Consider the following 18,671-nt stretch of genomic DNA (forward strand, 5'->3'; position numbering starts at 1 on the left):
ATGTTATATGGTCTCGAATATCCCTTGGGTCTGTTGGGGTCAGCTGTCCTGGCTGTTCCCCCTCCCAGCCTCTTGCCCACCCCCAGCCTACTCACTGTGGGGGCCGAGTAGGAAACAGAGAAGGCCTTGAGGCTGTGTAAGCACTGCTTAGCAATGGCTAAAACATTGATGTGTTATCAACTCTGGTTTAGCCACAATTCTAGAAAATGAATGAAGAAAATTAACTCCGTTCCAGCCAGAGCCAGTACAGTGGAGAAACTATAAATTACAGAAGTGGTATTGACAAGGCAAATAAAAGAACAAATACTAAGCTCTGTTGCATATATGTTAGTATTAGTAAGTAAGGCAAAAGACCTCTAGGCTAGCCAAACATTTAAATACTTCAGTGTATGAGCAGTGGCAATGATATGATGATTGTGCTTTGAATGAATAGTGCCTGTGTTTAGGTGGATTGGAATCTTCAAGTTGCAGAATTATTTACAAGCTGCACATAAGAAAAATGGATAAAAATATGAGCTGTGACAAAAGAGAAAACCTTCCAGTGTGAGTGATCAACAGCTTCTAGGCTAAGGCAGAGATGGATGAGAAATGCTCTTTGTTTTAATATGCTATAAATTAAATGTTTTAGCATTTTTAATAGTCTTGCTTGGGGACGAGAGGAAAAACGTGGTTTATATCACTTTGGAGTATATTCTGAAATCCTGTTTCTTTTTCTCCTTGGCAGATGGATGCCTTCTAGCCAACCAGCGAGTCCTACTGCTGCTGCATGTCTGGCAGCATCTCTGAATGATCACATGACTCTTGATATGGATGCAGTCCTGTCAGACTTTGTTCGGTCCACAGGGGCAGAACCAGGTCTGGCAAGAGACTTACTGGAAGGTAAGCTTCCAGGACACAAGTATTTCCTATGTTCACTGCTTGCTTAAAGCAAGAACCAGTCATAAAAAGAGAACTCTGGTCTATGGAAACAGACGTTTCTTAGCATTTTGACTAGTAACTCAACTCTTGTAATAAGCTGACAGTAGATTATACTAAGGTAGAGATTTTCAGCAAAACCCTTAAAACATTCTTAGTGTTAAATTGCTGTATTTTAGGTTATTAACAGTCATGCCTTAAAGGTATATGTGCCAGGTAGAGAAGGGAGGGGGCTTTAGCTGAATTTTGTCATTTTTGTAGTTGTAAATGTTTCGGCTCACTGTGCAAAGCAGCTAAATTTAATCTGAAATGGACTTACTGTAAATGATAGAGAAACCAGAGATATTTTGGGGGCCCAGTGATTAATATGCATTATGAACCTGAACTTCATGGTATGGGAGTCAAATGGCTAGGTTGAAAACCATCTACAAAGCCATACTAGAAAAATAACTGGGTCTTTATTTTATTGTAGTTGTTTTAAGTTTATAAGCTTAGAAGTGGAAAGACACCTTTGATATTCGAAGGCATTTTGTAATAGTTGCTTTTGTTAATTTCTTTTGATGTGGGCTAGCAGCAATTGTGAAGGTGGGAAGTTAGAAATGAGTAGGTGATATCTATGTAAATTGCAAGGCGATTCTGTGGGCTTGATACATCGATACATGCACACTGGACTTCTTCCCTGAAAGTTGTGTGGTTTTGGTTTTGGTTGTTGGGTTTGTTTTTTGGGTTTGGGGGTTTTTTAACCTTAATATGCTTTAAGAAATTGTGTGTTAAATTAAAGTAACTACTGAACAGCCACAGCAGACTTGAAAGTATACATCAGAGTATATCTCTCCTTTTTGCAAGAGCAATTTCACTTTATCATATGTATGCTGAAAGTTTTAAATTTTGCTATAAGTTGGTTTTGGGTTTTTTTACTCTAGGTTTTTCAGTAATAAGGAATGATACATTATTAACACAGAGGTTTTGCAGCATTTCCCAAGTTGTTTGTTACATGTAATAAAACCTTAGAATACCTAACTATGAATATCATCATTGGCTCGTTATATTTTGTCTGTTTTGTCTGACCACTTTGATCAACCTGTCATTCTAGCCTACCGTCTGTCTTGGTCTGTTGGTCTTTTTCAAAAAGAATATGATAAGTTTTTTCTCAGCAGTATCAGGACAGATTGTCAGTTATTGTGCTGAAAGACCATTGCCAAAATTTGAAAAAGTGTTCCTACATATCAGAGGTGGTTCAGAAGAGTTACTTATCTTGTTTTCCTTGCTATACATTTTCCTTGCTATAAAGGATAATGCTTCCAAATAAATATAGAATACTATTTTTTCTGTGTTGTACTTCTCATTTCTGTAGATGAGTAAATTCACACCATACATGTTAACAAAGAAATAAGCAACAAGCAATTCAGTTATTCTGAACAGCCTAATAGACATATGGATCTAGCCTAAATTATTTCTTCCTACACATGAATTCATCAAAGTAAAAGGGATTGTTGCTAGTTCTGGACAAGATGTGCTCACAGGAACGTTTCAGCACATGTAGTTGTGGCTGCATTTGGTGTAACAGCTTCTAACACTGGCCATATCTTGTGCTGGGGGACGGTAATTGATCCAGTGGTTTCTCATTTGTTTAAAAAAGACACAGAAGGAACTGCCACCCTTACACTATTATGACTGTCTTTTGTACTTGTCACAGTGTGTAGATGCTCTGGGCTCTGTGAGTAGCACTGAAACTCATGAAGTAACTTCTTAAAGATAAACAATGTTCAGAAGTCCAACCCCCACACCATGGTGCTCAAGGCTATAGCACTTGTATTGCACCTAGTCTTGGAATGATGATGTCTGCATAATATTTTCAATTCAAAATTTGACAACAGGTATGCACAAATATTTTTGAGAAATTTCAAGATTTGGTTGTAGTTTGTAGCCCCAAAATGACTGTCATAAAGAACTTTGAGCGAAAAAAGCTTTCTTGTACAGACCCTCATTTCCATGTAATCACAAGTTTTGGTTGGTTCTTCCAAGGTCCCATAGCCCTTCTCTCTTTCTGATCTGCTCACAGATCCTTTTTTTATAACTTGCTCAGACTGAATGTTCATATCGTGCTTCTATGGAGTGTACACATCTTTTTCAGAGCCGTATCTAATACTGTTTCCTTTGTTCATCTTTTGGGGGAAATTTCTTTATTTTCACTATCCTGTAGACAGTCAAGGATACCAGTTTCTGCTTCCTTATCCAATTATTTTAATGTATTACTTGTTTTGCTTTGACTGTCCTGTGGATGTATCAAGAACAGTATTGCACACAATAACGTGGTGTTCTCCCTGGCAACAAATGGGAGAGTTAAATACACACTGACTGTTGTAAAAATAGCTAAAAAAAATCGATCCATTGCATATAGATTGCATATAGATTTTCTAAATTGCCAGAAGCTGTCCTAAATATTGGCTCTGTTGATGTTTCTATACTCTGCCTGTCCTGCTGGTAAAATCCCAGCAGGTTTTTTTCTGTTGAACTTTGTATTGAGCGCAGCTACTTGTCTCACTAAAACATTCCGCTTGTTGTGCTTGATGCATACCTTCCAGAAAGTGTCCATTCTTGATTTGAAATCAAGATAAGAAGAGATTTAAAAAAAAATATATATATATACACACATATATATTGCTTCTAATTTATTTGTGTCTGGTTCTTTTTGCCAGCAATTAGTATCCCAAAATAAATAATACTATAAACCAATTGCTTTTCTATCTAATTTTGATAAGCTACACATGTTGAGCTCCAAGTCTCACTTTTCTGTCTCTACATTTTTTCTATCATTCAAAAGAATGTATACAGAAATGTTTTAGCTATTTTGGTATATATCTTTCTAGTGCAAAGATTGCCTTTTTGCAATTACATTGCATACGCTGCTGTTTGTATCTTTGGCCAGGTTTACTTTTGTATTGCACAGGGAGCTTGTGGTCAAGTCTATGCTCAGTTTGATGTTTCAAAGTTACCAATTCTAGAATTCTGTGCGGTTGTTTAACTGTTAAGGAGTTCAGATTCCACAGGCTTAAAATCTTAAAGGTATTATTTCAATGGTACAAGAACTTTGTCATGCACATCTGAAAATGGATGCGAATGCACTCTTTTAAAGCTGCATCAAAATTAAAAATGGGTTTGTTTTTCTTAGTTCTGCCTAAGAAATTAATTTTATTTCATGGCATTGTTATGTCTACGTTTAGAAAAGCCTTGTATCTGTCTAATCAGCCATTCATTGGTGCATAAAATTACATTAAAAATTCCTTCGTTTGTGTTTGTCCAGTGCACAATTTGTGTTTCATTCCTACTTTTCAAATACTACTTATTGAGTCTCACAGGCCAGTTTTAGGTTACTTGCTATTTGCTATTTATGTGATACAGCTATGGGAATCTTCATATACAGACTTGGAGAAAGTACAAGGAAAGGTATGTGGAGACAGAAAGGGCTTAGCACGTAACAGCACATAGACCTACACTTCAGTAAGTCCATCTGTCTTACTGTTTGGGTTTTCTTGAGGTTTTCTTGAGTATTGTAAAGAACCTTCCTTCCATTAGAGTTTATTCTGATAATTTGGTAGATTTATGAACAGCCCATTTCTGCTGTTAAAGAAAACACTTGAAACTTGAGATTACAATCTGATACATCATAGAGCTATGTGTTGTGATTGATTCAGTGATTTTTTTTTTTTCATTAACCTCTATATAAATAATTCAAAACTAAGGCCTTTTCCCAACTGTTCAATGTAACAGTGGTGATATTTATGACTGGATGTATTTTGTAAATGTACGTAATTTGTGTTAAATAATAATTAAGCATAGCGAAGACTGTTACAGTCATGTAATTGTTAAGGATAGATTATGCATTGTTTTCAAGCAGAGGTTTTGATAGCACAAAATCATTTACCTTATTACTCTTATGCATCTATTAAAGATACCCAATCATATTAATAATAAAAGTTTATTCCACTCCGATGTGCTATGGATGCTTAGTAACTCAGTTTAATGAGAGCTTAGAATGACTTCATAGCTTTAAAGTGTGAATACTCTTCTCTCCCCTTTCTGGCCCCAGCTTGCTTTTTTTTTTTCTTGCTTTTGAATATCCCAATAAGTGTATGCCCACTTCTCGGATGAGAACCCAAGGTAGCTGAGATCATGAGAAAAATCCTTTCATGGGGATTATGTACAGCTAACCCAAACACCATCTTATCTCAGTTCAGGAGGCTCTCATTTACCCTTCTCTGTACTAGTGTAATTTTTTTCATGTGCCTGCATGCCTGAGCAATAACTGAGTGAGTTATATTCTCCAGATGATCTGTCTCCACATCAGAATCTATCTTCCATCAGAAGCTGCAGTACTCTTTGTCAGCTTTGTTAGTTGCTGGCAGTGTCTTGTGTATAGAACGCTTCATGCTTGGTTTTGGTTGCTTGTTCTTCTTGGTACCTTTCGGTACTTACACTGAAGGGCTTTTTCTTCCTCTACTCAGCACTCCTTGCTTTCTTTGAATACTGTCCTGGACCGCCCAGACTACTTCCATCATTCTTTTCAGTTGAAACAACAGTTTTCTATCAGCCCTGCCACAATTCTTAGCTACTATTATGACTGAATTATTAAAATGGGAAGCACAGTTCTTTCAGCTTGGTTTTGATTACAAGACTTTGCAATGTTCATCCTTGTTGTTTAGGACTCCAGGGAGGACACTTGGTTGATAGCTATTTACACCTTTGTCTCTAATCTTGCAGAGACTTTAAAGTAAACACCCAGCAGGAATTACCTTTTGAGAGCCTGCACATCTACAGATAAGTGTCCTCATATTCATGGCATCTCCAAGACATCATAAATCCTGATGGGTTTATGTTAATAATTATGAGTCAACCAAAGAATTGTAAGTATGTCCCTATGCAAATGAAAATACACCGAAAGCTATTTGCTGACTGTACCAGATAATAAATAAAATCACGGGTTGGGGAGAATATATGAGCACCATGTATGTCAGCAAATTATAGAGTGGAGAGAGTGACTGTGACAGTTGCTTGGCTCTCTGAGTAGCGCTTGACTTAAGGGACGTGGAAACTGGATCTGACATTACACAGTGTGATGGTTCAGGAATCAGATATGGTTGAAGCAGATCACTTTTTATTAAAAACATCTGCTACAGACCTGCAGACCTGAGATCTTGTCTCTGTGCACTTTCATTCAGGAGGAAGGAATACTGTAGAAGTTTGTCTCTCTTCCAAAAGAAACCCACAACAGATTCATTCAACCAACCTGCCTGAAAACAAGAGGATTCCCATCACTGTAAATCTTACTCTAACAACCTTTCACATACCTTGAGACAAAGGCTTCATTTTGAACTAGCAGTATCCAAGAGAACGTGTGACCCTCTATATCTTTTCCTAAATTTAAAAATACTTTTTGAAATTGCATTCAAATCTTACATTGAATCTTGCGCACCAGGACAAGATTATTACCAATTCTTTTCCCCTGTATATTCTTCAAAATGTATTACCCCCTATTTTTAAACTTATGGTTGTTGATATTATTATCCTGTCTTTCATGAGGAACTTACTAGCTATAGGAAACTTAGATGGTTGAAAGACAATCAGCTACTTTAAAAAAAGGACACAGTTTGGGGCATAGAATAACACAGTTCGTTCCATATTATTGTAAAGGAGTTGTTCCATTAAATGGAAGCATTCTGGGTTTTCATTAGATTAGCCTCATTTTTGAAAATAGGAACTCCGGAAAAGTAGAATATTTTATTAGAGTCCACTTGTATGTTTAAGGTTGTAGCAAAACTCCACATCAGAATGAGGTCATCTGTTCGACTCCATCTTCACTAACTGGGAGATCTGCTTCTGATGCTGTTTGATTGTACAGGTCACCAATTCCACGGTTTCAGGTCTCTCTGCTTTTGATACTCATTTTCTTTTCCCGCCATTTTATATTTCAGTGATTAATTGTTTAGCTCTTGATTGCTGAAAAAATATGTTCAGCCTTTAATGGCATTCGTAAATATGTCCCTCATACACTGATATATATCAGTGAAAATAATTCTGCTTAAGTGCTAGTAGTTGCATTCGTTGAGAATAATTGTGTTCAATATTGATTTTAATAGCCAACATTTTCTCTTGATAAGTCTAGTGCAGTACAGGAATAATTTTGGGGGCAATTTAATGTGGATGTATGAATGGATTAAAAAAAAAAGTAAGAATAAAAAGTATGTGAAAAATTTTATGATACTTCCATTTTCCCCCTTGGTTCCAGTTAAAAAGAATAGAAACCAGTGATTTGAAATCTTTTTACTTCCAATAAAGGCTAAGAGCATGTTCTTGCCTTGTGCTGTTACATTTATGAAAATAAAAGCAACTTAAAACATATTCATGGCTATCTGGTATAAAACGCTAATATTGGACTTCTATATTTATTAAGATGTTTACAACTATTTTAAATTAATATTGACAAATTTCAACTATGTATCATTAGTTCTGCCAATTATATGTTAGTGGATTGTATGCATTTGCTAAACTGTTTGTTTCTTAGGAATGTTATCTACCAGCTTCGCTTTCATTTTCAGATGATTACTTCCTGAGTCTTTCATCTGTTTCATTTCATATCTCTTTGAGATACTGTCCACCACTTTCTGAGGTTTTTACCTTGTTTGTGTGCTCCCAAGAACTGAAAGAATACTTCTGTATGTGAGATTATGTAGAGTAGGTATTACATCTTGAGAAACTTCACTCGGTCTCCATTTTAAGATTATATTTGTTTTGCATATTTGCTAACCAACTTCTCAGATTCCCTATTGACCTTTTACCTGTTCACTAATACATGTTCTTTCAAGTTTACTTTTCCTAATAAGCTGATTATGGATGAAGGTACTATTTCCAATGGATTTTTTTAAACTGCTCCTTTACTGAAAAAGTTGGCATCCGTATCTCTCAAGCTTAGCTGGTCTTTACTACTGTCTTTCTTTAAATCAGTTCTGATTTCTTTGAATTGGTGTATTACAAATCATCAAATGTCAAAAGAAGCTCGAAAAAAAAAATCAGTAGTTTTTCATTCCATGAATGAATTGCATCTACATAGTCAAGTCCAAGGGAGGTAGGTACCTATTGTTTTGGCCATGATTGGAAATTCTTGAGAAATCACTGCCTGGGGCAGTTGTTTATCAGTCTCCTTATGGGAGATTTTTCCTGAGATTAGGTCTGATTGTTCTAGGAAGCATTTGACATTATTCTCTTATTTGCTGATGTCAGTGCTTCAATTCTCAAAAATTTCCAAATTTAAAACGTTGAAAAGAAATGAGTCTAAAATGAGCCCATTTCCAAACTTTTTTAGATAATTTAATTTTTCACCTTTAAAACTAACCTATCAATTGCTGTGCAAAAGAACTGAAATAAGTGTAACATGAGTATTATCATTATAAATTATATACCAAACCCCAACCCCTTTTCCCCCACCTGTAAGAAAAACTGGAGATGTTTCAGGCGTGAGAACTAGGTGAACATAGCAGAAGGTGGGGAGAGCTGAATGGAAGGTTTAGTATTGCTTCTTGCCTTCCTTTTTAGTTTGATGGAATGAAAATGTGCTAAGTTAGGGCCATCTAGATGCTACAAGATTTCCATTAATTACCCAGAGATTTGGATTTCAGCCCTCACTTAATTTTGAGGATAATAGGGGGGAAAAAACAAGCAAGCACACCAAAAAAATCCTAATTTTACTTAAAACCGGGCTAAAATAAAAGCCCGTGCCCAAGTGGTTAATATTGAGAGAGCAATTTGACAATAAATGTGACCCAGGTGAAAGAAACAATCTCAGCAAAGTAGCTTGAAAAGCAGCCCATGCTGGCAGGCATGTGTATTGCAGCTTTGTGCAGGATCAAATTAGGCTATGTATTAGATTAGTGTCACAGGAAAACATTGAATCAGCTGCAAGACTCTCCAGATGTCATCTTTGTATATGCATGCATGTTATTGGCAGCCAGACCCAAAGGCACCTTGAAGTCAGTGGAAAGACTTCTTTGCCTCACTAAGCTTTGGGAAAATTCTTAAGCATAGACAGATAAGTCTGCATGGTAGCGAATTGATTTCTCTTCAGCTATGTTTGATCTCCAACTTTCCCAATATCCAGGAATGATGAGGGCATGTCCCTTTTCCTTCTGGATAGTCTAGGCTGGCACTTTGAATCTCCCATGCATAGAACAGCAGTAATGCTTGAGCTGTTAAGTATAACCTACTTAAAATGTGGCCTGAGGCAGAAAGAAAACTGTTAAAGAAAATAGTTTAATCTTTAAAACAAGTTATGCTGTGTTTGGTTTACAGTGCCAGGCCTGTAGGTGTGGATGAACTTGGAGATTACTAATAAATCAGTTAGAAAACAGCTTAGTTCTCAGGAAGCAGCAGGTGTGCAGGCAATGACCACTTGAATATAGGGGGAAGGCAGAGGATGAAATATTTTAAAATGCCAACAGTATAGACAACCATCAGGGATGGGAGGATTTGTGACATTCACTGGCAATAATAATAATTAAAAAAAAATAATTAATAAAAACATAAAAAAGAGTCAAACCTGGATAAAAAAGAATATATTTAACTGAAAAACTGCCCTTGTATAAATGGTTTCGTTTATTTATATAAATGATGTCGTATTTCACCATTATGTAAAAGTAATTGTTGTCTGTTTCTGGCTTTATATAGTGCTTAACTGAGGTATACGTAGTTCACCATTAATTCAGAAATCAGGAGTTTGGCTTTCCAGTCATGGAATGTATGCAGTAAAGGAGACTGACCTCGTGGAAAATGACAGGGATGCAGTAGATATACTTTTCTTTGAGGAGACATTTATATAAGCAGAATTCAAAGAAAAGCATGTAATTAATGGAGAGCGAGAGAGAAATTTACAGTACTGTCGTGTCATTGAGTGTACAAAGCTAACTCGCCAAAAATAGTCTCTTATTCTCCTCTCCCTCAGACAGTTCCTTTTTTAGTGCTCTTGTGGAAGGCTTGGCAAAGGGAAGAGGAAGCTGAGCTGCTACTGATGTCTCGTTACACAGAGATCAAAATTGTCATTTCCAGCTGTCTGTTCAGTTTTGAGTGACTTTGCATTCTAGCAGAAAATGAGGCAAATGTTAACAAAATGTCCTTGCTACATTATTTTCCTTTGAGAACATGGACCAAAATTAAATTTTGTTTTAAAACCTATGGTCTAATTTTATCCTAATTTTGCATATGAGTTTTTCAGAAGGAATAAAGCTGGTCTTGAGTTCCTCTTCTTATCTTATGCCTATTAGTATTTGTTAATCTACTTCATGCCAAATTAGGAAGAAGTGACTGCATTTAAACTGAACGTGTAGATTGCTTTATTAGCGATTGGTTTGTAAGAACTGACTTCCTTACATGGAAAGAAGCTGATGGTAGGCTTTGTATCTTAACAAATTGTCAAGTTTGGGGGATTATATTTTTTTTTTAATATATATATAAAATAATCATTGTGCACTGGCCTAGTGGCACAAAATGAGGATCATTTTATGTTGGTGAAAGCTAACAATCAATCAATACTCCTGAAAGACAGAAGCTCCTTACTGTTTCTCCAAATACCTTTCTAGCATAGTCACCTAAAGCTCTTAGGCTTAATAAATAGCTTGTATCCAGTAAATGATCTCCAAGAATTATCAATGCTAGCAATAACTGAAGAAGTAAAAGAGCTTTTGCAGTTCCAGCTGGAATTACTATTTAGTTAGTTAGTTGATAACTGCCTTGTGCCTGTAATCACAATTTTAAATGTTTGGAGGGAGTCCTATGGAAAAAAAGTCCTATGAAATTGTGAGGATAAAATGACAGAACTCTTCTAGTTCAGAACAGCTAATTGTAACTTCACCAGCACATAGAACTATAAACATATGCTGCATTAAAAAGATAGAAGTATAGAAGTTAGGTTCAGCCGAGACATTTAAATAAAGGCTCCTGCAAAGATTTGGACAAGATATTAGAATGATTGAACAATGTCCCTAGTTGTATAAAGGGAATAATAATTCCTTCTGGTCCTAAATACAATTCAAGATTTCATATGATTATTGGCAAGAATGAATCCTCTCAACCAAGAGCATCTCGTAAAACATCATCCTCCCAGATACACAAGTATGCAGGGAGAATTCCTGTCAATGACAAAATACATTAACCATGCTCAGCTTTTAATTTCTATTATGGCAAATGTGAACATTTCCTTTTCCCAAATATACAGGGTATCAGGAGCACAGAAATTAGCTTTAAACCTAGACAGGACAGAGTTGAGGTTGGTAGGAAAAGGAAGAATTTCAAAGGCTTTCCTCTGTTTCGGGAGAGCTAAATCAGTTCACAACCTTCAGGCCTTTTTGAAGTCTCCTGTAGAGTTGAATACCTCTGTAACCCCAGGAATAAAAATTGTTCTTTCTTCAGTGTGCCATAAGTTGGTCTATCTTAGGCACATCCTTGTTCATGAGGAGCCCTTAATGTAGAGTTCTTGGTGACCTGATTATTTCAAATGATTTTTTCTAAGTGTAAAACTACACAGAAGCGTGAATTCCAGTAGATTAGCAAGAGATCATCATAAATGCATTAGCCTGGAGTGTTACTTTCTGTATTGGCTTCAGATTGAATTTACAGGTCCATTTCATAGGTTGTGTCTTGATATTCAGTGCCTTCCTCAGGTTGGTTATTCTTCTCTACCTGCAAGTTACCTTATTGCCCTCTCTGTTTATGTTGTCCCATAATGGCTATATTCCATTGGGTCAAATTGATGACTTGTGAGTCAAGATGATAACACTTGTACTAGATTTATGCTATGAAACATTGTGAGGACTTGTCTTGGGCAGACCTAACTGTAAAACTCTGAGTGTTTCTTATTTCTCTCAGCCTTGCAGCCAACACTTTCAGCTAAGAACTTTTTCCTGCGTTCTTGGAAGGAAGACATCATGATGTAGAGATTCGTATTGGTTTACGTTTTAATGTGTATAACTGCTCAAAATCTAAGCCCTGGATTTTGTTTTTGGAAGTACATTACACAGCCTGCCAAATACCGGATTTGTGTCTGGTCATTTGTAAGCATCTCAGATTGTACGTCCTTACAGGTGGTTTTCACCCTCATAAGGGGAAGGACTACATGAATCAAGCATTCCCGCTGAAAATCCGTGTGCCTGTTTAATTGATTTGTTACTGATCCACAGTACAGTCCCATGTAAAACGCTGGTTCTGTTAAATGGGCTGAAAGGGGAGATGATGTGCCTCCCGCCTAACAGCTGATGCTTTGTATTTGTGGGACAGCTGCTACGCCAAGAACACTTTTCTATGTGCTGGCATGGAAGTATTTGAGTCACAGAGGCATGTTCTCTGCAGTAGGTTTGAAGGAGTTACAATGATTGGGATGGTATTGAAAACAAAAGTTTTGTCTGCCAGCAAGACTTCTCCTGTTCTGGGGGCAGGGACGCTTTGTTTAATTTTTAGGTTTTATTAATAGGGATTTTTGCCTTAGCTTTAGTAATAATGGGATTGTAGTTTTTTCCAGTTTGCTAGTAGAAAATGCAGACAATGATAGTAAAATATGTAAGAAATGGTGGCAAAAACCTTGAAAGTTACGTTGCTGGTACTGGTTCTTCAGTAGCCTCTCTCTTTTTGTTTGGTTTTTTTTTAATGTTTTCTAAATGGTACTGCGTTCAAGTGTGAGTTTCATTAACAACAAAAATGGCATTAAATGTAAAGTAGATGGGCAGATACTGTACCTGATTAGAATGGTTAAAAATTCCAAAAGGTGTTTCCATTTTATTTTTACTGCCATCTCACCAAAATTCCTTTTTTTACTTTCTTGTATTTGTCACATTGAACAATGACGCGCTCTCTTCCTTTCAGCTTAGTTTCTTGTACGCTTTTGTTGTCTTTTTGTGCTTCTGTAGCATTTTTATTTTCTGAAATACATCATTCTGTAATTTTGTCCAAGTTGCTTTCTCTGTGAGCTGTCTAGCATTTTGGCTTCTTTTTTTTCCTTTATTGTTTTGTGGAAGTTTCACATTAATTCTTACTGGATATTTTTATTGCTTCTGCTTCTTAGATACATGCATCAGCAGTTCATGAACTGTAAATGCAGGCTGCGTCGTAGTTTGTTGAATTCTGTCTAACCTTCCCCATCTGCATGCTTTTTCTTACATGTTTTTGGTCCCCTGTAGCTTTAGGTGGCATTTCCTGCGCCTTTTGAAATTCCCTTTGCTGTGTGTATGTTGTTGCTGCAAGTTGCCCTTCATTGTGGTCCTTACTATTTAGATCTTTCCTAGTTCCCCATCTCAAATAGAGTCCTTTTCTAGCATTTTGTTTATCATTTAAATGAAGAATCGCTGGTGACCTTTCAAATGTTCTTTTTAACATATTGGAGTAGGTGGATATTTGAAAGCTTGGCTGGGGGGAGTGCTTTATAGTTGAATGCTTGCTATTCCTACTAATTAATGATAAATGTCCTCTAGTTCTATTATATCTGTTTTAATAAGTGAAGGACAGTAGATTTATTAAGTGTTACAACCCCACTAAGCTATGCTGTTTTAGGCAAGACTAAATAACAGCATGTCGCTCAGGTCTTGCTGCCTGAATATTATCTGCCTGAAAAACGTAAAATCTAGTATCAGTATAACTGGTGTAGGCTGCTTAACGGGTGCCTGATTTTTGTTATTAGAGAGTACAAGTTGTGATCTGACAAAGCACATGCTTAACGTTGAGCAAGCAAGGATTACTCATGTGCTGCAGAGCATTAACAAGTCACTTTCTCCTCACAGCACAGTCAAGTTGAAGACTTGACTAGAGAAAGACTAGGTTGAAAGAAAATGGACCCTTATTGTCCAGAAGAGCAAGGGTGAATGCAGCTGTGCTAAGCTGCTCTGAAAACTATTGTAAAACCTGCGTGGTGCTAACCATACTACCTTTATGAAGGCAGAGTGTATTTCTCATCTGAAAAATTACAATATGTAATACTCTTGAAGCAAACGGTATAAAGCAAAACTCCAAACTTTCTAGTGCTCTTCTGCTTTCAGGTTTCAGCTTTCAAGCTGATCGGCTTATTAAAATGTGGAGTAAGTTGGAAATATATCTATTAAAAGAAAGAAATCGGGACTTTGTCAGGAGGTCACTCTGAAACTTTTCCAAGAGAGCTTCCAATAGAGAGCATGATATAGTTGTATTGTTTTGGGTTTTTTAAAACTCAAACTCATTTTATTTAAAACTGAACAAAGTGGTGATATTTTAAAATAATACCTGTGCAATCAAACCCTTGGCTGTCTGATAGTACAACATTTCTGGTTCCACTCAGGAAAAAGTAATTATGTAAATGTTTTACATGTGTTGCAGTGCTATACAATGTGTATGTACCTAGTGCGAGGATCCAGTGTGGTGGATGATGCAGCCTCCATGTAGCTTGGGGCAGAACCAGATATGCAAAAAAACAGCTACAGGAATATTTCTTGTCTTGTGAAGTTTACTTTGGTTTGGTTTGATCTCTTCATTGGCATGCGCCCAGTTTCCTTGCTGCAGAGTCTGAGGAAAATCAGTGCTTTATTATAAATTTCTGACTAACCTGGTGGCTCAGTAGTTTGTCCATCTAATTCCCGGTCTTGACCCTGGGCTGGTTTTCTTGCTGGTGTGCCTCAAGAGGAAAACAGTAGTAGTCAAGGCTAAATAGAAAAATTTAGGTCTTGGTCTTTGGTTTCTTTTATCAAACGTTTTCTAGGGAGAGGATGGTGTCCACAGGTTGAGAAGGACAAGAAGGTGAGGTGGAAGGGCTGGGAAAGGTGAAGGAATGAGGCGTCTTCTCTGATTACAGTGTGGTCAGTCCTAATGAGGTCACCTCAACCTTTCCCTCAAAAGCTAGATTTAGTAGCAAACAGCTTTCCCCAATGTTCACTAAAGATGTGGTGCCCGAAGAGCAGTGTGCCAAGGTGAGAACGCATTCTCTGTGGATCCTGCAATAGTACTCTTGCAGAGAGCATGCTCTTGATCACTGCCTCCTTTTCAACTTCTTTCTAGCCTGGGATTTGGAGTCCAGGGAATCTACCACAGAAAGCCCTGGCACGGGACACTTGGCTCTCGTCCCCTGCCCCTTTCTTCTACTGTTGGTGCTTTTCTGTCATCCCCAGTTGAGGTGCCCTCAGGAAAGCTAGGCTTTTTGGATCCAGGACCAAGGCCTGGGAAAATTTTCTGTCTCTCAGCTTGGTCTCAGAGCATCAGATCACTGGGAAACCTGCTTCTGAACACTTCTTGGACTCTTCAAGTTGTCTAAATAGGGCAGAGGTGGGGATGGGGGGAAGCAGTCCTCACGGATGATCAGGAAAAACTGAATCATCTGGAATGCTTCTGAGGTGAGTCCTACTTTTGCTGTTCTTTAGCATTTTTTTTTTAACCTTTTGCTAATCCCATTTGAGGTGGTAAGGCAAAAATGGGTAAGTGGCTTCTTAAACTATATATTGTTTTAGCTAAGCCTTTGTTTTTCCTTCAGGCTGACAATGCTTCCTGTTGTTATTCAAGCAACTATTTTTTGGGACAGAAACTTCACAGTGTAGCTGAGTTTATTTTTGAATTTCCTTTTCATGTAGATGCCTGCTGTCTTGACGCTGAAATGTCAGTACCAGCCCTCAGTCAGAGTGCATCTTCCATTCCTTACTCAGCTGAACTTTTTTTCTGTTTTGTTGTTTTTCCTCCACACTAGAAACACTTGGTTTTAAAGCAGAGACCTTTCAGTCCTGTTAAATTTCACACCTGCTGACTCACATGCCACATGCAGCTGTTCTGGAAATAATTGTTCAGTAAGAGTATTCTCTCTGGTGAGTTAGTGAATTAATTTGATTCCAGCATCCTGATCATGATTCACTACCTGTATTTTCTAACCAGCTTTGTGCTGCTCCAATTTTTTGCTGACTGGTGTTCTCTGACCATTAGAAACTCAAAGCCTTTCACGTAAGCCCACTGTGTCAGTGCTGCTTTGGAGCAATTCAGTTGCTACTAACTGGTACGGTGCTACTAGTGACTTGTCATCTGATGTGACTGTGTGTACTGAAATAACATTGTTATGCCTGTGAAATACCTTTTTAAATACAATAATATGTCATATAAACAAAGAAGTTAGCAGTCCGTGAACAGTATGGTGCATCAGATAAGTAACAGTTTAAAAAAAAACCCGCACAATCTGAAAAATAGTCTTGTGTTGTTTTTGTCCTTCAGATTGCAACAAAAAGTCTTACTTGACTTAATTTAGTTGATGAAACTATGCAAAATGAATTACCTGTTGCTTCTCCTTCAGCCTTGCGGTGGAGGGCATGTCAGTGCCTATGTCAGGTGTAACCTCTGTGGGATAGGGAAGATTGTTCCTTTCTGTTGAGGGCCCGTGCAGGAGATGACAATTAAAGAAAATAAAAAAAAGACGTGACAGAGTAGGGACTTGTGTGAGGAGCAGGATCGGGAGACCCTGCTCTGGCGGGGGGGGTGGACTAGGTGATCTCCGGAGGTCCCTTCCAACCCCTGTCATTCTGTGATTATGTGAGATTTCAGAGATGAACAGGGAACAGACGTACAAACAGAACATAGATAATAGAGTAAGTATTTTCTTAGGGACCCAGAGGGACTGTCTGCAGTCTGCTCCAAACCAGAAGGCTGCTGAAACTTGTGGGACAAGTGGCAAGACTGGAAGGGGAGACCTACCCTGTGAGGCACTGGGGGGGATATATTTGATTTCGATGTTATATGAATTTATTTTTGTTGTTTCTGACCCAGCATACCTCAGGGGTTTTTTTTCTTTCAAAACTCAGTTTGGAATGGAATAAGATACAGCTTTAGAAAATAAAAAGCTTTTGGTATGCGAAGTTTAAAGGAGGAGAGCTAGGCAGAGTTACCTCTGCTCTTCTCCACAATCATAAGCCCCTCTAGTTTCTTCAGTAACTTCCAGCTGGAACTTTCTCACCTGCCATGTCACACTGCTAGAAATCCCTGTTCAGATCATCTGCTCTGGACATCTTTGAATTTAATAACCTTTCTGATTTGTTCCCAGCTTGTCCATTGCTTCTGCAGTCCGTTCTGTGGTCCAGATCACATCACACTTTTTATTAGATCTGTCTACTTATTTTTACCGCGTTAAATTTTTGTACTTATTTGTATTTCTTCACACCCTGTCTTTTATAAATGCCTCTGTTTTTTTCCTCTCTTCCTTTCCCCTAATCCTCTTTGCTGCCTCGTTTCTTCTACTTTGACTTACGAATTTTCGTCTTTAATCCTCCCAAACTGATGAATTCTCCTCTTTTTTATGGGCAATGGGAAAAACAAAAGGTCTGTTACTTGTATTTACTTGTGAAAATATAAACCAAACTGAGAGGAAGCCTTGGCAAAGGGAGCAAGCTCATGTATTTCCAGTACAGAGAGTAGCTGAAACCACTTACGCTAGTCAGGTAGGATGGCTAATTTTCAAAAACACTATTTCATGGAGATGGGAAGGTGCTTAATATGTTCTTTAGTTTGGTTGAATTTTTTTCTTGCATTCTGATACTTGGAGGCTCCAGCAAATTTGGGGAAAGTGAGTCCAGTAATCATTTCCGGTGTTGGTTCTCTGAAGTTTATGGCTTTGGTGCTGATTGGTGCTTTTGTTCAGGAGATGGAGACAACTCCAGGGAGATGGAGAGATTTGAAAATAAAATATTTCTATGTAAGATACATTTAGATACAGAAATTTTATTTTATGTATAGTTTCAAGTCTGTATTAGAAGTTTAGTTGCTACCTTGTACCATGGAGTGTAACTCAAGAGTTACTATGCAATTTAGTTTTAAATGCAACACGTTGTGAGCCTAGTTTCTGAAGGCTGGCTGTAATTTTTACGCTAGAGCTTTTATATAAGATGATTGCATTTGGCCTAAAACTAAGAACAGTGGAATTTCTGTTAGTCTACTGATTTTCTGCTTTCCTATTACATACATCAAAATCCCGTCATACAGCAGTCACTTACAGCACATGCACTGTGATTTTATTTATTTTTTTTTGGGGGGGGGGGTGGGGGGGGTGGGGTGGGGTGGTTTTCAGAACTTAAACATGAAAATATCTTGAACAGGTGACCTGTAAGGAATGCCCTGACACTAGAGAAGTGCTGTCTGTCTTCCATTAATATTGGTCTGTTACTGAAGGATCTGTACTGAATAAACTCAGGTTGCTGCTGGGAGTCATGTAGCGCCGGACTTGTAGCATTGCCAATACTCGGATAATACTGTTTTGTTTAAACCTACATTTTTCTAGAATTATATTTATTGTCACTTCAACTTCTTTAAAAAAGTTTTACATTACTGTCCTCGTGGTTGAGAAGATGATTTAAAAAGCATATTGTAAGTGCCTTCTAAAAGCAGGACCAAAGAAAAGCAATCCCTACTCCGAACATTGATATGTGATCACATTAATCTTGGGAACACACTTGTGATTCTTTGATGTTTGGGTTGGGCAACTTGATTCAGACGATATATATAGTTAGAATATAGAGCCCTGATTGGGTTATAGCCATTGAATCTACATGGGATTTTTAGGGGGGGGGGGAAATGCTGGCATTAACTCAAGTGCTTGTTCTGACAATTTTCACTGAATTTACATTTTGTCCTACAGGTTTTCTAATAGAAGATTACAGCATAACATACATAACAATTCCATATCACTGACATGGTGGTTTATATTATGGACTGATCAGGATTTATACAACATTCTT

The 18,671-nt window shown here is 37.5% G+C and overlaps 1 protein-coding gene across 2 annotated transcripts in view; it reads left to right on the plus strand.

The window, feature by feature from the left end:
• Window positions 1–728: 728 nt before the first annotated feature.
• OTUD7A (OTU deubiquitinase 7A) overlaps window positions 729–18,671 on the plus strand; it is a 57,348-nt gene continuing 39,405 nt past the window's right edge. Inside the window, exon 1 of one of the 2 annotated variants that reach the window (XM_059824032.1) lies at window positions 729–879. In XM_059824032.1, the coding sequence (XP_059680015.1) occupies window positions 729–879 (151 nt within the window). The remainder of the gene's footprint in view (window positions 880–18,671) is intronic. The other variant, XM_059824033.1, reaches the window with a different exon arrangement.

This window comes from Gavia stellata, chromosome 13 (genome assembly GCF_030936135.1).
Source record: "Gavia stellata isolate bGavSte3 chromosome 13, bGavSte3.hap2, whole genome shotgun sequence".
NCBI lineage: Eukaryota > Metazoa > Chordata > Aves > Gaviiformes > Gaviidae > Gavia > Gavia stellata.